General features: G+C 52.5%; 1 protein-coding gene across 1 annotated transcript; it reads left to right on the top strand.

The window, feature by feature from the left end:
• Positions 1-536: 536 nt before the first annotated feature.
• Positions 537-27,938, top strand: GABBR1 (gamma-aminobutyric acid type B receptor subunit 1). Its single transcript, XM_031435086.2, has 23 exons — positions 537-684; positions 1,126-1,216; positions 1,903-2,106; positions 2,862-3,047; positions 4,425-4,445; positions 5,863-6,023; positions 9,365-9,499; positions 9,881-10,051; positions 11,083-11,184; positions 11,621-11,686; positions 12,130-12,321; positions 17,486-17,728; positions 18,350-18,413; positions 19,670-19,747; positions 21,087-21,237; positions 21,730-21,862; positions 23,118-23,234; positions 23,335-23,442; positions 23,836-23,929; positions 24,667-24,794; positions 25,354-25,482; positions 25,697-25,840; positions 26,467-27,938. The coding sequence occupies exons 2-23, from the start codon at positions 1,126-1,128 to the stop codon at positions 26,638-26,640; spliced, it is 2,892 nt and encodes a 963-aa protein (XP_031290946.1). The 5' UTR covers positions 537-684; the 3' UTR covers positions 26,641-27,938.

Genomic DNA, 27,938 nt, shown 5'->3' with positions numbered 1-27,938 from the left:
CCACCTCTTTCTCCTCTCGGCCTTCGGCCTCGGCCTCTCTCATCTCACCCCAACCAGGGCTGCCTTCTCTTTGTGCCACCGTCTTTCTCCACCTGCAACCCAGATTCCCGGTCTCAGCGCCAGCTCCTCCGCCTTTAGCTGGGGCTCCCTCGCCCCTACCCCAGCTCCCCGCGGTCTAGTCCCCGCGCGTGTGTGCTTGTGCACCAGTGGCCCTCGCTCCTACCTCGGAGCCCCGCTCCTCCGCCGCCTGACCCCCCCAGCCCCCCCACCCCGCGCTGTGGGCGGTCCAGGGCGGGGCCGGGATCCGGGGTGGCTCCCGGGGCTCGGGTTGTGGGAGGTGCCCCCTCCCAGCCCCCCCCCCGCTTGCCCCCGCCCCATCTCCTCCCGCACCCTCCTCCTTCCCTCCGCCCAGGAGCTTTCCCCGGTCCCCGGCGCCGCCTCCTTCCCTCCCGGCTCCCCGCTCCCGCGGCCACCGCCGCCCCGGGGAAGGAGAGACGGGGGTGGGGTTTAGGGGAAGCGAGAGAGGAGGGAGACACCCTTGCCGGGCTGGAGCCTGGATTCGCTGGGAGGAGGGACGGGAGGAGGGGAAAGGTGGAGGAGAGAGGAGGGGGGGAGTGGGGAGGAGCGGCCGGGCCTGGGGCCTTGAGGCCCGGGAGAGCCGGGGAGCCGGGCCGGCGCGCCGAGGTAAGAGCTAGGGCCCCGGGGGAGCGGGGCTCGGAGAGGGGTACGCGGGGAGGGCCGAGGCGGGGACCGCGGGGCTGGGGGAGAGGTGGGGCGGTGGGGACGGCACCCGGGAGCGGCGAGGCGGCCGATCCGGGGAGCGTGGGGATGCCGGGCTCGGGCGAGGCGTGGGGGCCGGGGTAGAGGAGGTGGTGAGAGGTGGAGTCCCGGGAGGGTGGAGGGGCCGAGGGAGGCAGGAGGAGGGTGGGGACTGGCTTTCTCTCCTCCTCTCCCCCCACCCCGCTCCGGGCTCCGCCCCCGCCTCCTCCGCGGGGCGCTCTCCCGGTCCCCGGGCTGAGCCGGGTCGGAGCCTTGGAGGCCACCGGAGGGAGGCCGGGCCGCCTGCTGGGTCCGGGCCGGCGCCGGCCGGGCTCGGTCCGGTCCTCACGGCCGCCTCTCACTCAGATGCTGCTGCTGTTGCTGTCGCTGCTGGCGCCGCTCTTCCTCCGCCCCCCGGGCGCGGGCGGGGCGCAGACCCCCAACGCCACCTCCGAAGGTGCACCCTTCTCCCGCGACCTCGGGCACCCCTCCACCCCGCTCCCCTTTTCGTGCACCCCGTCTCCTATCCCGTCAGCCCGACATAGCATCCCGGCCTGGCAACGCCGTCTGCTCAGCCCCACTTTACTACTCCTGACCTCCTTTCTCTCACCCCACATTATTACCCAGCACGCCTTTTCTCTGCCCCCATCACTACACCAGGCCACCTTTCTGTGACCCCGCATCATTTCCTCAACCCCACCCCTTTTTCCTGGCCCCACATTGCTACCTTTGTTCTGCTGTTTTCTTGGCCCCACATTGCTGTCCAGGTGGCCTTATAAGACCCCCCTTCACCTCTCATCCTAGTTCAACTCCGATTCTCCTTTGTCCTCTCTTACCAAACTCACCCGCGTATCATACCCTTTCACACTTTAATTACTTTTCTCCATTACCCCAACCAGCACTCTTCCCTTTCCACTTGTGGGCTCTCTGATTAGCCCTAGCTCTGGCTCCCTATGCTGTGTCCTTTAGCCCAGGGTTCTGTACCCATCCCCACTCCCACCCTCTCGCACCTCATCCCATCCCCTCTGTCCTCTACCTGCCCATTGACCACGCCCTGAGCTCCCCTGTCTCCCGCTGCTGACTGCCTTTTCATTTTCCGCCACCATCCTTCTCTTTACGCCTCTCCCTGGACTCACCCCTCAGGTTGCCAGATCATACACCCACCCTGGGAAGGGGGCATCAGGTACCGGGGCCTGACTCGGGACCAAGTGAAGGCTATCAACTTCCTTCCTGTGGACTATGAGATTGAGTATGTGTGCCGGGGCGAGCGCGAGGTGGTGGGGCCCAAGGTCCGAAAGTGCCTGGCCAACGGCTCCTGGACAGACATGGACACACCCAGCCGCTGTGGTGAGTAGCCTCACAAAGCCTCTCCCCTCTTCAAGCCAATTCTTGCTGCCTCAAACTTAGGATTGTTGCTGGCAAGTCAGCATTTTAAACCCAGCGTAACCAAACTCACAAGTACATTTACTAAACGACTACTATGTAAGAGGGACTTTGCTGTGTGCAGTTGGAGGCAGTAAGGTTAGCAGCCTGCACATTTCATTTCATCCTCCCTTCATGAGGCCACTGACCATTTGGGAAAATAACTTGGTTATTCATCTTGTGAGTTCATCTCTTTGAGGATTATTCGTGGCAGATGAGGCAAAAACATTCTAAAATAGTTTCATCACATTTTTGAATACCTGTCTCCAATGCAGAGACCATACACCCCCCAAATAAAACCCAGTTTATCCTGAGTATAAAAGCCAACTATAATAAGGCAAATCTGATTGTGCATCTAAAGTTACATACAGCCACACATCTCAAAGCCAGAGAACCACCCACTGTAGCTGACTTTGAAGAGATCCCATTTTATGTGCTTATAGCTCCATCTTGGGTTCTGATGATGGAAATGCTTTTTCCTTTTTCCTTTTTTTTCCCGTGTGGATGCTTACAGGGCTAAGGGGGGAGTGGAAACTAGAGAAGTGAATCATGTTTACATCTGATTTCCTGCAGAGTAGGATGCTTGTGGACCCAAACTCAGATCGGAGCCCCCTCCCTGCTCTCTAAGGGGCAGAAGGCTTCTCCAACTCGCTTCTCTCTTTATTTTCCTGTTTCCACAGTCCGAATCTGCTCCAAGTCTTATTTGACCCTGGAAAGTGGGAAGGTTTTCCTGACGGGTGGGGACCTCCCAGCTCTGGACGGAGCCCGGGTGGATTTCCGGTGTGACCCCGACTTCCATCTGGTGGGCAGCTCCCGGAGCATCTGTAGTCAGGGCCAGTGGAGCACCCCCAAGCCCCACTGCCAGGGTGAGGGGAACAGCTGCCTGCATGCAGCTGATGAGGATGCTTGTGAGAGGATGGGAGTGGGGTGGGAATGGATGGGGTGGGGAACAGGATACTATACAAAATGGGGGGCTTTGGGGAGGCAGAGGTGAATGCCCAACTCTTTCCTCCATCCACCTGCCTCAAACGTCCTCCTGCTGCTCCCCCCCACCCCTCGTTTCCACTTTACCTATGTTGGGGGCTTCTTTACCTTTCTCTTTTTAACATCTCCCCCCTGCTCCCAATTCTTGGGTCTCACGTTTTCTCTTTTCCTTTACGAATCTCACCCTCCATCACCCTTCTTAAGGTTTGAATATTCCAGTTTCCCCCAGCCTGAGTTCCTTTGTCTAAACTTAGAATTTTCTATGCATAACCCTCTCCTAAAATTGATTCCTCTCCACTCATCATATACTTGAATTATTGTAAAGACTCAGAAATAAATCACATGTCACATTTAGAAAAATTGGTAAGACTGGAAAGAATATCCGGGATGGAAAATTACCAGGGTAAAAAGTAAAAAGACATGAACGTGGAGGCAGGACTATCAGAGTATTAAGGACAGTCCAGGGATAGGTTGGGAAGAGGACAGTCCTTTTCTAGACTTCCCAGAAAACCTCCATCATTCCCCAAGGGACTCTGACATGTGTCCACCACCTTTTTTGACCATCTAGTTCTGCAGACTTCCCCCTGGGCACCCACATTCTCCCTCTGCAGCCTTCTCTCCTGGGATGCAGGCATAGCTCCTGCTTCCTCTACCCCTGTAAACTCTTTCAAGATCCCTGGACCTGGCTTTCCTCACTTCACTTAATTATTCTGCTTGTAGTTTACCATTCCATTCTGGCAAGTGTAAGTCCCACGGTGAGAGGGGAGGGATTCACTATGAAGCTAATGAAATTTAAGCCCCAAGGTTCTTTATTTACAGAGGCCTCTTCCTGTGCTCTAATAACATAGAGGGTTCTAATAATGTGTTCACATGGTCATAGGTTTTTGTAAACATTGCAAAAGTAAGCTATTTCAACAGCTTAAAACCAACGCCTTTGTAGTTTTTTTCTCTTAAAGAGAGACCCCCGATTTTATACTATCTAGATTCAATGAGAGCAATTTCTGCCCATGTCTTAGCTGTTGGCCCTCCTGTCTCAAATTCTGTTGTCCTATGAAAAAATCAAAGAAGAAAACCAACAAGTCCTGACAAACAGCCCCACCTTGCTCTTATCCCCAGGCACCCTCCCCTCAGAAACGCAGGCTTCTGCTCCCCCTCGTCTTCTTCGGCATGGACAGGTGTGGGAGGGGGCTGGGGATCAGGCCTGGGAAGCTGGGCGCCACTGGTAACTCTTCTCTGATCCCCGTCTTTCCTGCTGCCAGTGAATCGAACGCCACACTCAGGTGAGATCGGAAACCCTTCTCGCGTGCACTGCAAGCCCCTTCCCCTTACTCTTCACCCTCCTCCCCCAGGGATTCTGTCCCCAGGCTATGGGTTCTCGTCCTCCCCGCCTTCCCCCGCACCCCCACCCCAGTACGCGGCCAGCCCTTTCATTCCCTACCTGTTTCCAGCCTCCTGTCTCGGTTTTCTGCGAGGCTGCGGTCCCTCCCATCTCCCTGCTTGGCTGCACTCTCCTCGGCTCCGCCTCCTTCCAGACTCTGCTTCTGCCAAATGGCAGAGCCCCAGCAGGGGGCGGCAGGGTGCTGGGAGACCCTGAGCTTCCACCCCGTCTTCCCCTGTGGGGTTCCTTCCGACCTTCTCTGGAACCTTTTCCTGCCTGCCCTCGCCCTAGGATTTCACCTGTCGACTCCATCAGCTCAGGCCTCACTCTCCCTCCTTCAGATCCTCCCCACATCCTTTCCTTCCCTGCGCCCTTTCCCTTCTCTTTTATCTCAGTTCCTTCTCAGCCTCTGTCCTCCCAGCCCCGTGTTCCCGTCTCTCTCCCCATCACCCCTCTTTGGCTCAGCCCTGCATCTTCTCCACCCAACTCTCTCTCTCCAAAACTGTTCCCCTCACCCTCTCCGTCAGCACCCTCAGTCCCTCACCCCATCTATTCACACCCCCATTAAGACACTCAGGCTCCAGCCCTTTTCTCTTGCGTCCCACTCTCGTCTTTCCCTTCTCCATCACTCGCTGCTCATTGCTTCGGCCTCCCTCCGCCCACCCCGCCCTCCTGGCACGCCCCTTCCCCTCTTTCCTCCTCCCCTAGATTCCCCTTAGGTGGGACTCCTCCCTTTCTCGTCCATCCCTTTCACCCTAGGGGTCGCATCCTCCCTCTCCTCCCCTCCCCTCGGAGGGTAGTTCCCACAGAAGCGCTGGCCTTCATCCCCGCCCCCTTCCTCCCTCCCTAACGCTGCCCCCCCACCCCCACTGCCGCGCGCCGCCCGTGACGTCAGAGCCCCCTCCCAGCCCTTCATCTCCCTCCTCCTCCTCCTCCCCTCGGTCGGTCAGTCAGTCCGCGAGGAGAGTCCGCGGTGGCGGTGGCGGTGGCGGGAGCGAAAGCCGTGGGGGCCGTAGGAAGCCAGGCTTCCCTGCTTCCCCGAGGCCCTATTCCCCTCCTCCGCACAAAACCAGGGATGGAGGCGCCTCTCCGACATCCCCTCAGCAACCCTCCCCAGAAAAAGTGTCCCCCCTGAGCTCCTCCTCCTCCCCAAGCAGCTACCCCCGCCCCTGCCATGGGTCCGGGGGCCCCCTCTCCCTGGGTGGGGTGGCCCCAGCTGCTCCTGGTGGTGATGGCGGCGGGGGTGGCTCCGGTGTGGGCCTCCCACTCCCCTCATCTCCCGCGGCCTCACCCGCGGGTCCCCCCGCACCCCTCCTCAGAACGGCGCGCAGTGTACATCGGGGCGCTGTTTCCCATGAGCGGGGGCTGGCCGGGGGGCCAGGCCTGCCAGCCCGCGGTCGAGATGGCGCTCGAGGACGTGAATAGCCGCAGGGACATCCTGCCGGACTATGAGCTCAAGCTCATCCACCACGACAGCAAGGTAGCCCCGGACTCGGGAGTGGGTGGGAGGTGAGGGCTTGCGGGTCAGGGGGCCAGCTGCACGTGCCTTAGTCTGAGTCGCTCTGGGATTGCCAGGCTGACCCCTCCCATGTGTGGCTAGCGGGAGACAGGCTGGAGGTGCGGGGGTCTTGGGGAGAGTCGCAGGGGCTGGAGGTTCAAGATGAGGGTCTAGAGGTTCAAGGTGGTTAATCACGCTGCAAGGCAGACCCTTCTGCTCCCGGAGATCCTTGAAACCACCCGTGTCGGAGTGGAAGGTTGGAGAAATTGTCAGTGGGCTTAGGGTACCAGACGATCCTGTTCTTTCAGGGAGTAAACTAACCCTGGGTTGGGTGGGTTGGGGGATGGAGGGAACCAGGCGGGCAGCTGGATCAGGGGTTTACATTTACCATGGTAACAAGGTAAATCTTGGCAGCAGGTTGGAGCTGGAAGGAAGAGGGACCCAGTGAGGAAAATTTTGAGAGACTTGAGAGCTCTAGTTTATTTATCACAACAAACAGCAGGGTGGCTGTTAGCCCTCCCTGACTCCTCATCCCTTCACCCCCAACCCTGTGGAGGATTCCTGGAATGTGGGACTATAAGGCATACTGTGGTTGGAGAAGGCTAGTGGTCAAGAGATGGGCAGAGGCACTAGGAAAATGAATGTGATGTGAGGTCCACAGAGGAGCCCCCACAAGAGCATGTGGATGGAGAGGAGTCTGGATACAGGGAAGACAGAACAGGAAAGAATGGCAGTAGGGAAGGGAGACTAGAAGGAGTGGTGAGGACAGTGAGAGATCCTGGGGTATACTGTGGTCGTTGGCTTTTGTTGTGGCCTCTAAAATGTGAGAAAGGAAAGGGAAGTGGGGTTAGGGAGGCAAGGAAGGGGGGGGGGGAAGGTAAGAAAATTTGGGTCCAGAGGTAGTAGGGGATAGTCTTACAAGATTCCTTTCCCACCCCATCCCCTACATGAATGCCTGGGAGTATAGGGGAGAATGTGGCACAGGGAAGGAAGGACATTTGGGGCCTCAAACTTATCTTCTGACAGGTGGCCCTACAGACTTGAGGGATTGGGGAGCATGAAGGTTTAGTACAGAGGCGAGGACTTGGTGATCTTACACCCAGGGTGGACTGGGGCTTTATGTTCACTCTTTAGAACAGTGGAAAAATTCTACACTTGGAAATAGGAATGTGAGAGAAGAAGGGGCAGAAGTGGGGTTGAAATTAGGGTGCTTGGGGAAAAGAAGGCACAAGGACTCTGAGGAACTCGGAGAGGGACCTTCAAATCCCTTTTGACCCTTTCACAGTGATTCTCAAACTTCAGTGTTCCTAAGAATCACCAGAAGTGTGTTAAAAATACATACAGATTCTAACTCAGGGATGAGTCCCAAGTATCTGCATCTTTACCAATTAAAGTCCTGTTTCGCTAAACCCAGGATGCCTATGGGAAGAGCAGCAGGGCACAGGGAAAAAATTAGATGTTAGGAGAGGCAGGAAGAGAAAGAGGGTCAGCTCTGATGGAGGAGTCAAGCTTAGTAGAACAAGAGAAATAATTGGCTATGGGGTGGGCATCCGGGGAGAAAGGCAGGGAGGCAGGGATGCAGGCTTTATGACAGGGGATCGCAGGGAGTTAGGGAGCCCTGTGTGTGAGCTCAAACTCATCCACCATGACAGGTGATTCCCTGGAGGTGTTGGGGAGCAGATGGGGACCTGAGAGAAGGGAGATGGAGGAGAAAATAGCAGAGACAGCGAAGGGGAGATGGAAAAGCAGACGAACTGGAATGTGTCGTTTCCGGATCCTTGCAGAGCAGAGGAGAGGGAGGACAGAGGAAGTCTATTGGGGAGGGGGTGAGAATCATGTGGCAGAGGGAACATGCAGTGTTGAGTAAGGTGTGGAAGGGGGAAAAGGATGTAAGAGAAGTCAGGGAAGGAAGGAAGAAACAGAAGAGACACCACAATGTGGTGGCGTACATTGTCAGTCTGTATCTTACATGTTCTTATATGTCCTCATTGTTCCAATTAACCTTATCTTCAGACAAGAAAGGGAGGGGGCACTGAGGGTCCATGGGAGAAGCTGGGGGCAGGATCTGAAGTGATAGATGCAGGGAGAGAGCGGGAGGGTGGGACGTGAGAATGGTAAAGATACACAAAGATGCCCAAGTGGGAGAGATGCAGAACCTTCAAACCACGCAGTTAAGCAGACACTGAGCATTGCCCTCAGCAGGGATTGGGATGGGTGGGCAGCCGAGAGCTGGTTCTTTGGTCCAGCCTCCCCTGGCTCCCCCTTCTCCAACTTCCCACCGTGTCCCAAATGTCAGGCCTCAGTGGGAAGTGAGCAGACTCTAGGGGGCCTTCTTTATTTCCTTTGATTTGTGCCCCCCTATCACCCTCCCCAATCCCCTGTGTCTCCTGTCTGGCTCCTCTGCCCGGGCTCCCCACTGGCTTCCATTTCTTCCCCACTTCCTCTGGGGCTCCAGCAGCTTCTGAAATGTCATGTTTCAGCAGGAGGGGAAAAGGCAGTGGGGGCCCCGTGGCTGGCTCTCCCTCCCCCCACTCCCCTCCTCCCATTACGCCTTTCCACTCTCAAGCTGTCTGCATTGTTTACTTTCCCTCTCTTTCAGGCACCCCTAAAAGCATCTGATTTCTTGAGCATCCCATTCTATTTATTCTCTCCAGCTCTCCTCTCATCTTGTTTCTCCCCCGCCCCTTCCGCCCGCCCCCAGTGTCTTTTTACCTAATGGACCTGTCAAATGTCAGGGCGCAGCAGGAGGGCAAGGATCACTGAACCAGGACCCCCTGGCGGCCTTGTCCCTATTCTCTCCTGTTTATTTATCTCTAGCCCTGAAAAGAGAAGAGGGAGGAAGAAAAGGCAGGTGAGGAGAGGGAATGTGCAGAGGTGAGGGAGGACTCTTCGTAATCTGGCTTTAAGGAAGCTGCCTGGGGACTTGGGGAAAATGTATTCATATTCCTGCAGACTCTTTGCTACTCACAGATGTTTGAAGCATAGAAACATGGGTCGGGGGAGGGGTGGTGGAGGGAAGGTGGGCTAGGGGATGTACTGGGAGGAGGGAAGGCAGTGTTTGCATTCATACTGATGGAGGGGATGCAGAGGAGGGGGTGGGTAAGGCGCCAGGTGCAAGACAGTGAAGTGTGTTTCAAAAATGAGGGGAAAGGAGACTCAGGAAGAAGACATGGTGATCATGACAAAAAGGTTTCAGCAGAGGGATGGATAGTTGGGGAAGTAACCAGGTGGTTGGAGAAAAAGAAAAGAGTAAGACATGCAGGGAGGGGAGGAGCCCTGGGAGAGCTCCGTCCTCCTTCCCCTCCGTCCTCGTCCTCGTTCAGTGTGACCCAGGCCAAGCCACCAAGTACCTGTACGAGCTGCTCTACAACGACCCTATCAAGATCATCCTCATGCCCGGCTGCAGCTCCGTCTCCACGCTCGTGGCTGAGGCTGCCAGGATGTGGAACCTCATTGTGGTGAGTGTGCGTGGGGTCAGAAGGTGGGGCTGGCCCCTGGTGGGCTGTCCTAAAGAGAGCGTGTACTGCGGGCTTGTATTTAAGAGGACCGCTTCCAAGATTCAGAGTCCTTCGCAGACCCGAGCTAGTTGGGCTCTTAGCACCAGTGGCCTGGTGGGGCTGCAGCTGACCTTGCTCCCCATCGGAAGGAACGGAAGTCGCATCAGTGAAAGAGAACCGTGTTGGTGAGGGGTGTGTGGGCTTCTGAGGCTCACTCTGCCCTGGGCAGAGAAGTAGGGCAGCTGGAGAGGGTGAGGGAGAGGAGCCCAGAGGCGGGGAAGGGTTGAAGGAGCCGTTAGCGAGGCTGTGATGACCACCCTCTGCCTGTCCCTATTCTCTTAGCTTTCCTATGGCTCCAGCTCACCAGCCCTGTCAAACCGGCAACGCTTTCCTACCTTCTTCCGAACTCATCCGTCAGCCACACTCCACAATCCCACGCGGGTGAAACTCTTCGAAAAGTGGGGCTGGAAGAAGATCGCCACCATTCAGCAGACCACTGAGGTCTTCACCTCGGTGAGCAGGGACAGGGTGAAGGGGGCCTTCGCTCAAATCCCAGGGCAGAGAGATGGGTCATGGAATTCATCTGGGGGCAAAAGCCTTGATTCTTTATTAAAAGAGGCATTCCGAGTGGGTTAAATGCATGTTCTTCCTGTAGCCAGTGGAGTGAAAGAGTTGAGTTTCCAGGACCCTTTCCAACTTTTTGGTTTTAGGATTTTTTTTTTCCTGCTTTGATGCTCTGTTCCTGAGACAGATAGACCCCAAATGATCCAGTTCTGTTAAAGTAGGTTCACTCCAAAGTTGAGGCAAAATAAGGGAAAGACTATGAGATAAGAACCTAGGGCAGTGGTAGACTCCAAGGGCACTCAAGGGGGCGATGTGTGTGTGATGGGAACAGAGGGTACAGAGAGGGAGGAGAGAAGGAGAGAGAGGGGAGAGAGGGAGGCAGACAAGTGCACATACATGGCCTGGTAACTGACTCTGCCAGCAAGATGCGCACCTACAAGGGGGCAGGGAGGGGGATTTCCGGGGGTAGAAAGGAGATACCTGGCTCTGTACCTAAAGAAGCCCACCTGCTCTCTGTTATTATTCTACTCTTTGGGTCCTCTATTCACACTCATGTTCAGCGGCCCTTTAATCCTCCCCCAACCTTCTCTCAGTGACTCAGGACACTCTCTGATCCTTCTGTCTGTCTGCCCACTTGCCTCTTGAGGTTGACATCATCCTGGCTGTACCAGACTCTGCTTCAACTTTTCCTGGTTCCTTTGATTTCCTTTCCCCCGTTTTTGCTGTTGAGTAGGAGTGGGGCGATGGGTGACTTTCCCGGACACAGGCCCTCAGGGGGTGCTCACTAAGCACCTTCCCAGTCAGAAGCCACATCTTAAGACTCCAGATGCTTTTCTTTGAACGCTTCCCACCGGGGACAGAGCTGTTGAAGGAAGGTTCAGAATTGCTCTTCCTTTGCTCTGAATATACAGTAACACCTCCAGCCTTTACCCCATTGTGCACCCTGTGCCTTTTCTACTTGTTCCTCATCTCCATCCAAGACTCTGGACGACCTGGAGGAACGAGTGAAGGAAGCTGGAATCGAGATTACTTTCCGTCAGAGTTTCTTCTCCGATCCAGCTGTGCCTGTCAAAAACCTTAAGGTGGGATGGCCGGGAGTGGTGGGCTTAGCCTGCGAAGGGACCGGGCTGGGGAAAGGGAGAATGTGGTGGTTTGGAAAGGAGAGTCAGGCAGGGAAAGCTTGCTTTTTTGGGTGTTGAGATATAGTTGACATATAATGTTGTACAAGTTTAAGGTATACAATGTGTTGATTTGGTCCATTTACATACTGCAATTTGCTTACCAGCGGAGTGTTAGCTAGTACCAGCATCACGTCACATAATTTTGATTCTGCAAGACAGTAGCATCTCTTGGGGAAGTTGAGCTCCATCTTCCAGTTGACATTTATCCACTACCCATTGAGCAGAACCCTGCACTAAGCACTTTGGGACGGGAAATCAAAGCTGTGAAAGCGCTTGGCTTGGTCCCTCTGGCGTTTCCAGCGTCCCTCAGGAGCTCTATTCTCTCTCTGTTCTGTAGCGCCAGGATGCCCGAATCATCGTGGGACTTTTCTATGAGACTGAAGCCCGGAAAGTTTTTTGTGAGGTGGAGTTGGAATATGAGGAGGGAGGGGCACTGGGTGGGCTCTTTGCCCTGGGTGTCTCCTGGGATCTCCTCTCTGCCTCTCTGAACAAATGATCAGAGGTGAGGATTAATATGAGATCCCTGTCTATTGGCTCTGACTCCACATCTTGGCTTCTCACACACAGAACACTTGCTCCAGGCCTCATTTTCCTATCGCTTTGTGTTTCTGGAGGAGCCTGTGAATCCTATCTTTCCTGTCTGACTGGAAAAGACCACTTAGAAGTAGAGGTGGGGTTTGGGGGACTTAGAAGGAGGAGGAGACTTTCCTACTTCCCCCGAAACATGTAGATGTCTCTTTTCAATTCTCTGCCCTTCTTTGAATCTTAAGAGGCTAAATAGTATCAAGTAAGATAATGACAGAGAAATGAAACAAAGACCTAGCCCTCCTCTTCGTCTGCATTCAGGTGTACAAGGAGCGGCTCTTTGGGAAGAAATACGTCTGGTTCCTCATTGGGTGGTACGCTGACAATTGGTTCAAGATCTATGACCCGTCCATCAACTGCACAGTGGACGAGATGACGGAGGCGGTGGAGGGCCACATCACCACTGAGATCGTCATGCTGAACCCTGCCAACACCCGCAGCATTTCCAACATGGTGAGCACGTGAGGGCTTAGAAGCTGGCACCTGGGCCAGTGGAGGGGACTGAGGGGGCCTCTCAGGAGAGGGGAGCAGGTGTGGAGTTTGGAGATACAGAGGGGGCAAGGGGCCTCTGTCTACCCTGAATTTGTTTGTTGTGTGTTTCCTGTGGATTCCACCTCTGCTGTGACTTCCCTGGGCAGGAAAGGGGGAGTAATGAGAGTGGTATGTTCAGTGGGCCCTGATGAGTTGCAGGGCTGTTACCATAGAAACAAGGAGCAGTTGGTAAGAAGTCAAATGAGGGAGAGGCGTTAATGATAATGTAGATGCTGTATCCGCAAGCATACCTTTACAGGAGCGCTGTTCCTGGAAAAAACAAAAGCATTTTATTTTCTTGGTGACTCCAGAGCACTTTAGAGTTGCTGAATATTCACTCCTGATTGATACTCAATTAGCTTGGCCCTTGATGCTTTTGAAATGATTCTCTTTCAGAATTTTAGATGAAGGGACTTTTGAAATCATTTAGCCCCAGACAGCTGGTTAGTGACAGACCTGAAGTTAAAAGACACATTCTCTGATGTGGGAATCAGCCTCCAGGTGAGGGGGGCACAGGGAGTAGGGAGTGGTGCGATGGGAAGACTCCTCTTGCTCAGCACTACATCACAGAGAGTACAGGAATCTTGGCTGAGCTTGAGAGGGCAACCTTGTGTCTGCTTATTATACCAAGTGTAGCCCCAAGTCTGGAATTCTTGCTTTGGAGAGCATGCTAAGGGCGAGTGAGTGGTTGTAAAGCCATCTGACTATCTTATTTTTAAAAAGCTATAGTGATAATTGCTTTTAGGTGGCAAACCAGGAGCTTAGATACTTGAATTCAGTGATTTTCATAGCTACACTCTGATGTAGATTTTTCATTTCCATTTTATATACCTGGAAATTGAGGCTCAGAGAGGTTAAGTGATTTATCCCAGGTCACCAGCTACTGAGTGGTGAAGCTGGAATTGAATCCTAGTTGAAACCAGCTCCAACCTGCTCTGCCCTATCACCTCCCATGGAAAACCTTGAAGCCTCACTAAGAAGCTTGTACTTTATCAGCTAACACTGTTTAGCAGATGGCAGTTTTTGAGCAATGGAGAAAGGAGATTCAGAAGGTTTATTCTGGCAGTGGATGGTGATGGGTCAGTTGCCGTGTGTACTCTGATTGTGGACACTGTCTTGGGACATTTCCAAGGGACTCTATGTTTAAGGCATCTTGGTTGAGAAATACAGTGGAAAAATTCTGCAAGGTCACTTCTCTGTAGAGCACCTGACTGGTGAGTTGACCTTGAGAACCCAGGGAAGCAGAGGAGCCAGTAACTGAAGCCAGAAAGGCTTGTTGGTGCCCTGAGTCTAGGACCTGCCAACTGTGGCTTCTACCCCGTAGCAGAGAACTAGAGGAACCTCTGATAGGAAACAGGGATTTGGCTGGGGGTGTAAGGGGGCATCTGGACTTTTGGAGCAGGATGAGTTGACGAGTCTCTTTCTGGCTCTTGGTCTCTAGAGAAAGATGGTGCCTGCCTTTGAGGCCTAGGGGTGTCACTAGGTTTGTTTGGTAGCCTAAAATGCTCGAAGAAGAGGCCAAGATTTTTCAGAGGGTAGAAGCAGTCTTAACAACTGACTAGAGAAGAGGTTATAGATGAATCAAATAGGAGCAAGACAAATGGATCAGAAGCAAGAGTTGAGCCTATGGCCCAGAGCCTCCACACTGAGAGGATGGCCTTACATTTAGATCAGTGGTTCTCAAGCTTCTGTGAACCACCTGGAAGGTTGGTTAGTACACAGACGACTGGGCTCTTCCCTTGGAAGTTCTGATTCAGTGGGTCTGGGGTGGGGACTGGGAATTAACATTTCAACAAGTTCCCTGGGGATGTTGGTACTACTGCTCTGGGGACCGCACTTCGAGGATTATTAGAACAGTGGTGTGTGTTTTTTTTATAATTGAAGTATAGTCAGTTTACAATGTTGTGTCAGTTTCTGGTGTACAGCACAGTGCTTCAGTCATACATGGACATACATACATTCATTTTCATAGGAACAGTGGTTTTTAATCAGAGATTGCAATGTGTAGAGGCAGTTTTGGTTGTCCACAGCTGGTAGCTAACTGGTACCTAGGCCACGAATGCTTCTCAACAATGCACAGGATAGTCTCCCACAACAAAGGATAATCCTGCTCAAAATGTCAGTGGTGCGGCGCTGGGGAACCTTGGTTTAGACAGAGTTTTTAGGAGCCAGATATGGGAGAGTGGGTTAGAGTGGTTTTGGAGAAATATAGCTCTGGGTTAGAGCTGTAAGAGAGCTCAGGTATGAGGTAGCTTGCCTGGGGATAAGATTGTGGATAAATTCTGATTGGAATACAGGTCCCACCAAACCTGAGTACAAGACAAAATATGAAGCTACTCAGGATACACATTTTAGATCACTGTTGAGCATTTAGTCTCACATATAGAGACAGCTGTTAAAAAATTAAGATCATAAATCTGCACTTGGTTAATGCACTAATTTCTCTGGGCTGTGGAATTTTTGTTGTTGTTCAATTTTCCTTAAGCTGCCTAGTGACATTTCCATTTGAAAATTTACAAACATCTTTACTGACCTAAAGGGGAAAGATTTTTTTTGTAACTTTAGTCATGGGTTGGGGCAGTGGTGCCCCCAGTGGCCAAGTGGTAGTGGTGGTGACCTGGAGGCGGCGGGGAGGATGAGAATCTGGGCAGGGGACAGCACCATGCAGAGCACATGATTCCTTTCCCATCTGGGTGATTTTTGGACGCAGTGCTTACTCTGAGCTGAAGGTTGGATGGACTTGGAGGCTGAAGGATTACTCAGAAGGTCTCAGCCTAGCTGCTGTCTGCCAAGCTGGTGCTCTGCCGAGAGAGGCCTTTCAGCCTGCAGAGGCAGTGTGGAGTAAGTAGTTGGGAAGAGTATGGACCTGGAATGGGATTGAATCCCAGCTCTGTCATGTACTAGCAGTATAACTTCAGGCAAGTGAAACTTTCCTGTGCCTCAGTTTCTGTATCTCTAAAGTGGGCATATAATAGTGTTTACCTCATTGGATACTTTGAGAATTAAATAAGTTGATATACGTACCTTAGAAAAGATACATAGTAGGGACAATATAAATGTTAGATATTGTTATTGTTATCATAATTATTATAACATTTTTCTGTGTAAGGAGGGATGATATTAATGAAACACTTCAACAAAAGAATTAAGAGGACTTTGTGATTTAAAGAGTCTAATGTGATTCTAAGGTTTCAGTCTCATGTCCTGGGGAGTGTTGGGAGTGAAGAAAAATAGAGCTTAGTCTTAGATATTGTTAATTTTAGATTATTGACTACATAGTTACAAATGCCTTAAGATAGTTGGAGATACAGGATTTGAAACATTGGTCTGGAATTATAGATCTGAATATTAATAACAAGGATGAGGTGAGAGACAGGGAAATTCACAAAGGAAAAATGTAACTTACTTTATACCCAGCATATTATACATGCTGTTATTTTATCCTTATACTAACACTCTTCAAGGTAGTTAATATCATTCCCATTTTAAAGCTGAATAACTAACTCGTGCAGTTAATAACTCATTTGAGATTATACAGTAGGTAGGTGGATTAGTTAGAATTAGAATCCATTCTTCCATTTATCCAACCAATGAACATTTTTCTTAAAGACTTACTATAATTTTTTTTTTGAGCAGTGTAAGTTCACAGCAAAATTGAGAGGAAGATACAGAGCTTCCCCATTATGACGTCTGCCCTACTCGTTCCTAGCTACCCCCTTTATCAGCGCTCCCCACCAGAGTGGTTGTTACAGTTGATGAACCTACGTTGACATATCAGTAACACTAAAAGTCCCTAGTTTAGGCGAGGGCTCGCTCTTGGTGTTGTACATTTTGTGGGTTTGGACAAAATTATAATGACGTGTATGCACCACTGGAGTATCATACAGAGTATTTTCACTGCTATAAGACAGTGGACACTTACTCTTTGTCCACCACGGGGCACAGTGCTGGATGCTGAGGACTAAGAGCGAAATAGACCCTGGTCCTGTCCTCAAGGGGAGCAGAGCCCAGGCCTGCCGGTCTTCAAAGCCCAGGCTGTTTCCAGCCACCACATGGCCTGTCCTTACATTTCCCAGTCCCCTGTGTCTCCAGAAAGTTGAATAGAAAGAAAAGTGAGCAGGGTACAGGGAACAAAGATTTTTATCTATTGTTCATTCCTTCATTAGAGTATGTGTAGGTCAATACACACCGAATCTGAACAAAGTCGGGTGGTGCCCTGTGTATGACCTGTGCCTTGCCAACCGGTGGCCACTGAGCCTTTCCTCGAATGGTTTCTGGGAGGTGAGAAAGGGCAGATGTGACTTTCTCTATGTTAGGGGAGACATTTCCCCAAATTCAAGCAATTTACTTACAGTTATTTAGCCAAACACTGTTACTGCTAGGTATAGAAATTTGGGTTTCTTGATCCATTTCACGACACCGTTAAAGGAGCCATTATTCTTTTTAGCTTTCTTGGAGAGAGAAGACGGAGGGCTGGGAGGGGTGTAGATGGGGACTGAATGGTGGACTTCAAACAGGTGAGGGTACTGCTGCAGTCCTTGCTCTTCTGAAAATCCTGCAGTAGACGGTGAGCTGAGCTGGCATGCGGATGGCAGGAAGTTAGCGCCCTGAGGAAAAGTCTTCCCGGGTGATGAGCAGTGTGAGGAAGGCTGCGGTGCCACCTTTTCTGGGCTCTCTCAGAACTGGAGGAGCTGTTAGCTCCTTCGTCGGCTCTACTGAGAAGGTCTGACGGCTGCGAGAATGTCAGTGCTGCAGCTCTTTCCTGGAGAAGCCACATCTTTGCTTCGCCCTCTCTCTGCTTTCTAGCCTTTGCCATTCGTTACGCGGAGCGTCTGTTCATTAAACTCCTCTGTGTGCAGTTCTGAGCCAGCAGCCGGACACACGAAAGCCGCTGGACCCAGCCAACCCCGGCTCTAATCTAGCAGCTTCTGATCTAAGACAGATGCACAGGCACAGCTGAAGATTCTGAATGTTCATACGCTCAGTGTGACGACATGAACACACACCATCCATTCAAGTCCAAGTCTCAGAGCCAGAATCAGATGCCCACCCCCGCCAATCCTTTCCTCCTGTTCTTCCTCCCCAGACGTCCCAGGAGTTTGTGGAGAAACTGACCAAGCGACTAAAAAGACACCCTGAGGAGACGGGAGGCTTCCAGGAGGCACCGCTGGCGTACGATGCCATCTGGGCCTTGGCACTGGCCCTGAACAAGACGTCCGGAGGGGGTGGCCGTTCGGGTGTGCGCCTGGAAGACTTCAACTACAACAACCAGACCATAACTGACCAGATCTACCGGGCAATGAACTCCTCATCCTTCGAGGGTGTCTCTGTGAGTTACAGCCCCTCCCTGCACGCCTGTGTCCTCCCACCCAGGGAGCCCTCTCGGAGGCTCCTTCTCCTGGAAACATGTGTTCTGTCTCTCTCAGTTGCTTCTGTGCAATAAGCAGTCTCAGACCAGGGAAGCAGGAACCCCCAAATCAGAAAACCCCACAAAAGACTAGAAAGAAGTGGTACATTCCATTTCTTTCAACCTCTCCTCTCAGTTCGTTTCACTCCAGGTATTTATGAGTCAGATGAAAATCACAGGATTTTAAAAGAGGAAGCAGTCTGAATGATCATCTTATTCCTTATAAAGTGGGGAGATTGGCGTCTGGAGGGATTTGATGACTTGCTCTTGTCCCACAGCCAGAAGCCAGGCCCCCTGGTGCTCTCTCTGGGGAGTTTTCCCATTCAAATCTCCTGGGTGAGGCTTCTTTTCAAAAGGTTGATGTTTCTAAAATCTAGGGTATGGGCATCTGGGGTGTGTCCTATATGCAGGCAAATGCCATAAATAGAACTCATTCAGAGGCTCAATTACATCAAAAACATAAGGATTCAAAGAGTCCCTATGTTCTCTTTTCTCTTGTGCTTTTATCCCCTTCACCTTCCTCCACATATTTCTCCCCCTCAGGGCCATGTGGTGTTTGATGCCAGCGGCTCTCGGATGGCATGGACACTCATCGAGCAGCTGCAGGGTGAGCGCAGGGCCTTGAGGGGTCAGGGGAGGCCAGGAGGGGACAGGCTGGGGCCGGGCTGAGACACCCCTGGGAGCGGAACATCAGGAGACATCAAAAGATTGTCCTGGTGCCTCCCCACCTGCTGCCCTCTCTTCTAATTGTGTTCATCAAGCTTTTAAATAATAATGATGATTATAAAAAGCTTAGCTATGAGTGGGTTTCTTTGAGTTGCAGTGGCTGTGTCCTTGAAAGGTGCATGCAGATTGAAAACAGCCACTCTCTTCCCCCAGTGGTCCCTCTTTTAATTTGAGAAATTTCCCTCTGGTGGCTTGAGTTGAGTGGTTCATGGCTTGTCGAGAAAAGCCAAATGTAGGAAACGTGCTGTTTATAAAGGGGATCCACTGCATTTCCTTGACATGGAAGCAGTTATTCCTGACTTTTCTGCAGTACGTATAGTTTGGATTTTCCAGATGGTATTTTCTTATAACTTAGCACACTGAGGGGTTTGCAAAACTTCTGAATTAGTTTTTCAACTCCACCCCACTCTCAGCCTCTCACAGCATGGCCAAAAGAACTACTTCTTGGCCTCCTGTGAAAAGTTTCTTTCTTTGCTTCTCCCCCACCTCCCACGTCCTCTCAGATCTTCTTTGTAACCAGGACAAGAGGGAATGGACTTCAGCCAGGGTCAAAGAGGGTGTGAAATGGCTTTAGAAGGAAAAGTTATGGTAACTGGGGCAGCTCTAGAAATCTTAGCAGTGACTGAATTTCACTTTGTGGCTTTTTAAGAGGCGGATGCAACTTGTCTAAGAAATGAGAAGCCAAGTCAACGGAAGAGAAATTTCTAAAATTAAAATGAAAGCCTCTGGGAAAATAGATCCTGTGATTCTGTCTATCTTGAGAGGGAGAATAAGCTGAAACATGTTTAAAGATTTAGAAGCCAGAATCACAGTGAGAGACGTCTTGCTGAGAGAGGTGTGAGCCTGTGGAATGGGCGGCAGACATACTGCGGAGATTTCTTCACTGAAGGGCTTTAAACATATAAGATTTTCTGATTTATTTGCGTCGCCTTGGCATCCACCTTACAGTGCTTTTAAGTCAGATTGTTGATTCAGGCGACCTCCCCACCCCCAGGTCCTTCCAAGCATCCTTCAGGGGCTCAAGTGAAGGGAGAATTCGATACAACCATGGGGAATACTTTAGGGCAGTGGGAAGTTGAGGATGCCTGAAATGAGCTTTTCACCCATCTGTGGTCACTCCTATGCTCCTCCGTCCAGGTGGCAGTTACAAGAAGATCGGCTATTATGACAGCACCAAGGATGATCTTTCCTGGTCCAAAACGGATAAGTGGATTGGTAAGTGTATCCTTCAACCCCTCCTGAACAATAAAGAAAAATGGTCAGGTGTTTGAATGAGGGGCAGGTGCCATTAGGTTGAAATGTGCCAGGGAGATGGGCCAGGGACTGGGGTTAAGAGAAAGGGAACAACACCTCTGAGTTGTGGGTAGGGGAGACTGGTGTAACTGGAGAGGGAATAGGCGGGGTGGTAGCAATGCTCTCTTAAAAATAGTACATTGCTGGGGTAACTGGGGATTAGAGGGAGAGGGTGGGAAGTGGAAACTCCATTTGGATTTCCCAGATGTTCTGGTGCCTCGATGTGTCTGAACCAGCCACTTCACGCCTAGAGTTGCCTCTTCATCTTTGTCAGGAAAAGGGTTGCTTAAACTGTAGGAGAGGATGCAAAACCTCATTTAATTGTCTTCTGCTAAAATGTGCTTTTTAAAGAGAAAAAGGAAGCAGTTATATTCTTTGTGTGCCTGATGGGTTAAATAATAGGACATGGGAAAGGTACTCAAGGTGGGCAAAAGGCAGGTTCTATTGATCAAAGGCTTGGCATCTGAAGGATGGAGGGGAGGCGAAGCCATGGAAGCCAGCTGCTGTCCGCCCTGCCCAGCTGAAATCGAGTGGTTCTCGCACTGCTGGAGTTTTGAATTTTTTTTTCTAATTTGAATTTAGGACAGTGTTCTGTACTGCTATAAATGCTGCGTGGCCTAAATTACACTTTTTTTTTTTTTTTAAAGCTAAGCAAATTGAAGTTAGTCTTTTTTTTTTCTTTCTTTTTGTAAACTCTTTGGCAAGTTTGAGCTCTTCTTTAATAATTACTGCAAAACACCTTTGGGAGTATCATCCTGCCAGGGTTAAAATCACAGGTTAGTTTTTTTTGTTCAGTGCCTCCTAAGGTTAGGAGACCAATAGCTACTTTGAGGCACATTAGCTTTATGATTCTTTGATTGTCTTGTGCAGCTTTTGATTCGAGTTGTAAGAGACCTCGTAAGATTTATTTCTCAGTATCCCCTTCTTTCCCTTCCATTTTCCTTTGCTGCAAGAAAGAGAAAAAACAAAAAGAGCAACCAGTAACAACAACAAAAAGGCCCCTATAACTTTGGTGATACAGCTCAGCCTCTAGCTCCATCTTCTCATCTCATTTCTGATTGCGTCCCAAGAGCCCCAGCATCAATGAGAATTCCCCACACAGCAGCCCCTGTTCAGGGCAGTGCGGGCCCCCTGTCCTCCGAGCTAAGCCCCGAGTGTCCTTCAGCAGCTTGTCCTTCTCCCCTTCTCCTGTCCCACCTTTTTTCCTTTGTCCTCCTTCCTTTCTCTTCCCCCTCCTCTCTCCCTTCCCCGTGCCATGCAGGAGGGTCTCCGCCAGCCGACCAGACCCTGGTCATCAAGACGTTCCGCTTCCTGTCACAGAAACTCTTTATCTCCGTCTCCGTTCTCTCCAGCTTGGGCATTGTCCTAGCTGTTGTCTGTCTGTCCTTTAACATCTACAACTCCCACGTCCGGTAAGTTTCTCTTCTGATGTTTTCCCTGTCCTGTCTGCTTCTCCAAGATAATGAGCATGTTGCTTGAAGGGAGAAAGAAGAAAACCTGTGTAGGTCCGGAGGCTGTGCACCCTTGAGGTTTCCATTTTGACCCATTGCTTTCCCAGTGACCACTGGGAACGAAAACGGGACACCGGATATAACTCTCATCCCTGCTCCAAAGCAGCTAATGGGAAAATTGAAAAAAGGCTTTGGGGCTGAGTGAGGCAGTGCGGGCTCTAAATAGAGTGTGTGCTGGCAGGGTCCTGTGCCTGGAGGAGCCCTCTGCAGCCCCCTGGCTGGCCCACGACCCAGCTGGCTTTGTCTCTCAAGGCCCCTCTGTCTGCTTCCAGACTGCCTGCCTTGGTCTCCGGCCCTGAGGTTGGGGTCAGGCCGTTTGGGGAGCTGAGCCTCCCTGGAGAGGAGGGGTAATTCTGTTCTCTCTTTCTCCCACCCTTCCCGCCTCTGCCCTAGTTATATCCAGAACTCACAGCCCAACCTGAATAATCTGACTGCTGTGGGCTGCTCCCTGGCATTAGCTGCCGTCTTCCCCCTGGGGCTGGATGGTTACCACATCGGGAGGAGCCAGTTCCCCTTCGTCTGCCAGGTGAGGGGGGGTTGGGCAGCCCCCTGCCTTTCCTTCTTGTCTTTCCTGACCCTTGTCCCTGTTCCTTCTCCTGATATCACCCCTCTGGTCTCTGTCTGGCTCCCTCCCTTCTTTCTGTGCCTCCAGACTTTTTCATCCTGTAGCTCCCTTGTCAGTTCCAAGGTTGCCATGGCACGCCTTGCAGAGAAGAGGAGGGAGGTATCGAAGGAAGGAAGGGGGTCTGCCCAGAGAACCCTTGGACAATGGTGGCTTGTCTGTGGTGTGGGGGCTGAGAGCAAGAACTGTGGACTTCCCATGGGAGCCTGCGTTGCGGTTTGGAAGGACGGAGGCGGGGATCTGAACCAACAGCAGGGAGAGTTGTGGGGAAAGGAACGGTGTTACACAGGGAGGAGGCCCTGTGGGACTCTTGGTACATGGAAGGTTCTGGGGCTGCAGAAAAAGGCTGGCTTCAGCAGCGATATTTGTGTGGCTCTGTTTTGCTGGTGAGAACCCCAGCCTTTGCCCTGCCCATCCTCAGTCCTTCCTCCTCTGCCCTGTGCCTGTCCTCATCAAGCATCCATGCACATGGCATTTGCACACACATGCACCTACAGTTCCTCAGAGGCTCTCTGTCCCCAGTGAGGCCGAATGCAGAGGGAGAGGCAGACAATTAACTGCAGTGACCTGTAAGAGGTATCGAAGTGGGGATCAGATATGGGAGCAAAGAGAAAGCGGCTCCCAGTCAGAGTCGTTGTGTGGGCCTCACAAAAGGTGGCATTTGAATACTGAAGTGTGCAGGGGATTTTGTCAGCTGGAGGAATAAAGAATGGTTACCCCTGGAGCAGATGGAACATCATGTGGGTAGCAAAGACATGAAAAAGAGTAGATCAAGGGTGAGTGAGCGGTTCAGCATGGCTGTAGCGTAGGGTAGGTGAGGGCCTGGTGGGAGATGAGCCTGGGAAAGTGGGTGGGACCGTGTCTCGTGCCACATGCAGAGGTATGTGGGCTGCAACCTGTAGGCACTGGGGAACAGTCAGAAGTGACTGGCCATTAAAACCTGGAGTTTTTAAAGCAAGATCATCCTAGTGGCAAAGGAGAAGATGGGTGGGAGGAATTTGTGAAAGGTAGAGAGATTTTCCCCTCCCCTTTGCCCCCTGTCCCCTCCTGGCTGCGTCCTGCCTCCTATCACCAGTTCCCTCCTACAGCCCTGACCCGTCCTGGCCGCAGTCCCATCTGCTGCCCGTGCTATCCTGTCTGGCCCTCTCTCTTTTCTTAGGCCCGCCTCTGGCTCCTGGGTCTGGGCTTTAGTCTGGGCTATGGCTCCATGTTCACCAAGATCTGGTGGGTTCATACAGTCTTCACGAAAAAGGAGGAAAAGAAGGAGTGGAGGAAGGTGAGCTGCTTCTGATCCTTGGTCCCCAGTGCCTTGGCTCTCGAGGCTAGGAGGACATCCCCCAACCCCTGACACACCTGTGCTCTGTGTGTTTACCCAGACCCTGGAGCCCTGGAAGCTGTACGCCACGGTGGGCTTGCTGGTGGGCATGGATGTCGTCACCCTTGCCATCTGGCAGATTGTGGACCCCTTGCACCGGACCATTGAGGTACCACTTACTGGGAGGCCCTGCAGTGAGGCGGCTGAGCGGGGCTCATTGGTAGAAGAGCCTCTGGAGCTGCGTGTGGTCTGGAGGAGGAGATGCGCCCGTGGTGGGTGCTCTCCAGCCTCCTGCATCTCAGCAGATCTACCTCGAGGCTCTGGATTCATCAAAAGAAAGGAAGTGGTGGGGATCTGAGAAGGATGTACGCTTTCAGGCAACATAAAAATCAGGGAACAAGCACTTTCAAGGTGTTCCGGAAAGTGCTCCCGGACCTAGAGTGGGGTTTGGCATCATAATTGAGGGTCTCATAGGAAAGTGGGGGCAGAGTTGGGAGTCAGGGACTGAGCAGAGGTGGGGTGTTGGGGGTACGATGGCAACCATCTTTCTTGTCTCCCTTAGACTTTTGCCAAGGAGGAACCGAAGGAAGATATTGACGTGTCTATTCTGCCTCAGCTGGAGCACTGCAGCTCCAAGAAGATGAATACGTGGCTTGGTGTGTGGGATGCAGCAGAGAGGAGGGGCATGATGCCACAAAGGCCAGGGGAATAGGGCCAGGACAGTAGATTTGGAGAGAGAATTGTCTTTGGAAAAAGAGGCAGAGGGCTCTGTCAACCTAGTTTGAATGTCCTCCTCTTTGTCACTGTATTAATTTTTTCTGAGAATGGGGAATATCTGGTCTTTTGCTGCGAGGAGCTTAGGGTCTAAAGCAGAAATGAGGCAGGGCTTGTATTCTGCAGAGGGACCAGTGGGGATGGCTTCTTCTTCATCTCCAGACCTGAAACCATCTCCGTCTGGTTAGCAACCTCGAGTAAGCCTAGGGCTGTGAGGTTTAGCCCTCTTTGGCCTTTTTAACATAGCTCTGATCTATGACCACAAATGGCAAACCTACCTTCAGCGTGGAAAGCCATCTTCCCTCCTGGAGGGTAAAGGGGTAAGGCACTGTGTGTGGCCCAGGCCCTTGCTGACTGACAGCTGCTCACGACCATCATCTTCCTGTGTGACGTGGCTCCTAGTCCCAGGAGGAAGCAGTGAGGTGTGGGCGAGTTGGGAGGACACTGGGGGCAGTGGACAGGGAGGGGTGGGCTAAGTCAGAGGGGGCGGGTTGGAGAGAAGGCCCCCTTTTCATTGTGGACCTATCAGAAGGAGCAGCAGCAGGCAAAGGGCGGAGAGAGGAGGGGAATGAATGGAGCACGGAGGTCTTGTCCAGGTGACCCTTTCCTGCCATCCTAGGCATTTTCTATGGTTACAAGGGGCTGTTGCTGCTGCTGGGTATCTTTCTGGCTTATGAGACCAAGAGTGTGTCCACTGAGAAGATCAACGACCACCGGGCTGTGGGCATGGCCATCTACAATGTGGCGGTGAGCTCCCCGGACACCTGGCATTGACCCCGGGGACTGACCACAGCCACCCAGATGGGGCAGCCTGGGAAGAATCAGGGGCTAGATCTGGGATCAGTTGGGTGGGAGTCTTAAAATGTTTTTTAATGCTTCAGATTTGTAAAGCACTTTCCAGTCTATAAGCACACATTAATCTTCACACAATCACCCAAAGAAGTGGATATAGCATCCTCACTAGATAAATGAGGAAGCAGAAACTGGTTAAATTACTTGTCTGAGGTTCACTGGCTGGAATCTAAATGGAGATTTCCTGCCAGGGAAGCCCAGAGACTGACTGATGCTCGAGGACTCTGATGTGCCTATAGAGATGCTGGGAGTTCCTGCCTTGAGGGAGGGGCTGACCTAGAGCTGGTGCTGGTTTGGGACTGTTTGGGATTCTTCTCAACCTAGAGTTGAGGATGATCCCAACATTGGGTCTTTTGCAAATGGAAAGTCCCCCAGGAAACTGTCCTCATAGATTCCTTCCTGGGGAAGAAGACCCTGGCTCTTGTCTGAGCCCGCAGATCTGCTCTGCTCCCAGGTCCTGTGCCTCATCACCGCCCCGGTCACCATGATCCTGTCCAGCCAGCAGGACGCCGCCTTCGCCTTTGCTTCTCTGGCCATAGTTTTCTCCTCCTACATCACCCTGGTTGTGCTCTTCGTGCCCAAGGTGCGGTGCTGGGTGTTCTCCCACCCTCTCCTGCCCATGTCCTCTCCATCCCTTCTTCCCAGGACCCTGCTCCCTGGCCCCCTCTTCCCACTTCACCCCTTGTCCAGCCCAGCTTGTCCCTCTTATTTTTATTCCTTCCAACTCCAACCCACCATCAGCCAATCGCTGACACAGTCCCTGCTCAGCCATCTGTGTCCCAAACCCCTGCCCACAGATGCGCAGGCTGATCACCCGAGGGGAGTGGCAGTCGGAGGCACAGGACACCATGAAGACAGGGTCCTCAACCAACAACAACGAGGAGGAGAAGTCCCGGCTGCTGGAGAAGGAGAACCGGGAACTGGAGAAGATCATTGCCGAGGTGTGGAGGAGGCCCATGTCTCAGGTCGTGGGGAGGGAGAGCCAAGCCTGAGATTGGGGTTCAGGTGCATGTGATTTACCCAGGGGGAAGCTGCCAGGGAGTGAGTGGAGGAGGATAGGGAAGGGGAAACGGTAGAACCAGGATCTGTGCTCACCAGGATCCGGGCTTATGTGAAAGGTAATGTCGCCTCAGCAGACGGAGGGGGCTCTGGACGGCGAACTGCGCTGTTATCTGCTGGAGGCGAGGGGGTGGCCCTGGGCTGGGGTGGCCTGTGTGGGGCTTGAGGGTACTCTCCAGTGAGAGGGAGCTGGGCAGGCCCCCACGGTGTCCACTGCGCCCCAGCGTGGTGTCAGACTGCGGGGTGTTCCAGCTGGGTGCCCAGTTACCGGAAGCTCTGGGCACGCCCCCCCCACCCCCCTTTTATTTCCCTGATCTCTTTCCTTCAGCCCGTGCCCCACTGTGTTCTTTTGGCTCTCCTTGTTCTTCCACTGATGCCTCATTTTACTTTCTTCTGTCTGTCTACCCCTCCGTCTCCCCCACAATTTCTCTGCCTTCCTCCCTTTCCCTCCTCCCACCCCTTCCTGACTTCCTCTTCTCCCACTCGCCCAATCGTTTTCTTCCTCCAGAAAGAAGAGCGCGTCTCTGAACTGCGCCATCAGCTCCAGTCTCGGCAGCAGCTCCGCTCCCGGCGCCACCCTCCGACACCTCCAGACCCCTCGGGGGGCCTGCCTAGGGGGCCCCCTGAGCCCCCCGACCGGCTGAGCTGTGATGGGAGTCGAGTCCACCTGCTTTACAAATGAGGAAGGGGGTGTGAGGGAGGACAGGCCAGTAGGGGGAGGGAGAGGGAAAAGGAGAAGGGTGGGGGTAGGGAGGAAGCAGGGGGTCCCTCTCCCGTGTGGGAAGAAGTCGCTACTCAGTCCCATCTCTTGTAAATACCTGCCCCGCAGTGAGTCCCCGGGGGTCGTCCGGGTCTCCAGTTCTCTAGGAACCAGACCCTGTTCGCTCTCATTTGTTCATATAATTTTATATCCCTACTTCATTCTCCAGTTTGTACCCGGCTTGAAGCTTCTCACTCACTGGCTCCTCCGCCTCACTATGTACACGGGTCCCTTTTCTTTTCTGACACCCTCTGTCTCGTTGCCACGGCAACCCCAACCCTGCAGCTCCCTGGCCTTTGTGCTCTGCTGGTCCAGCAGGGATCTCTCCCAAGTGCTCTTTCTGCCCCAACAGGGCCTCCTCATGTCTCTCACCATCCTGGTCTCCTTCCAACCTACTTGCCCCTCCACTCTTTCACAAGCTTTGTCCTTCTTCAGTTCTGCCTCTCCAGGGCACTCCTTCTTGCCAAGGCTCACAGGCTCCTACGCTCCGCGGGCTCACACTTAGCATCGCGTGTGTCCTCCCCTCCCAGCTCGTTCCAGCGGCTCACGTGCGTGCACGCGTTTCACCTGTGCTTTCTTCACCCTTCCTGTGGTCCCGCGTGCTCTGTTGTATTTCCTTCACTCGTGACTGCGCTGCCCATCTCCGGTCACGGGTGTGCCCTTGTGAGGGAGTGTTTGGGTAGACGCGGGCTGTTTGTCTAGCATGTCTTCCCTAGTGCACACATCCAGGGTTACCCGTGGTTTTCCCTGTGTGCCCTTGTGCTGCCTCGTCTACCCTCTTCCCTTTGCACCTTAAAAGCATTGTATCCTAACAACGGAGCCATATGCACCCACTCTGCACATTGTAATGCACTTTCCCCCAGTTCACTCTTAGTGGAGCCATCCACATCCTCTCCTTGTCACACCCGGTTTCTGCTCACACTCTCCGCCTTCTCCTTCCCACTCGTGGACCACCCTTGGCCCCCATGCACTATCATCCTCTCCCAAGAGTGCTTCCTTTGGTTTTGTGTTTTTCTGGGGCAAGAGGGAGAAGAAATGGGGGCAGGTTTGGGGAGCTTCTTCCAGTGGACAGTTGGTGAGAATCCTGATGGAAGGAAGGCACCCCTGACTGTTGAGATGGACAGATGGTCCTATGGGGCGGGAGGTGGCGTCCCTTTTGCACTGTGGTATTTCTTGGGGAAGGAGCTCCCCAAATCTCAATAAACCAGTGAACAGAGTGA

The sequence above is a fragment of the Camelus dromedarius genome, chromosome 19 (assembly GCF_036321535.1).
Source record: "Camelus dromedarius isolate mCamDro1 chromosome 19, mCamDro1.pat, whole genome shotgun sequence".
In the NCBI taxonomy this organism is placed as follows: domain Eukaryota; kingdom Metazoa; phylum Chordata; class Mammalia; order Artiodactyla; family Camelidae; genus Camelus; species Camelus dromedarius.
Note: the sequence above shows the minus strand (reverse complement) of the source record. Positions and strands in the feature narration are given on the sequence as shown.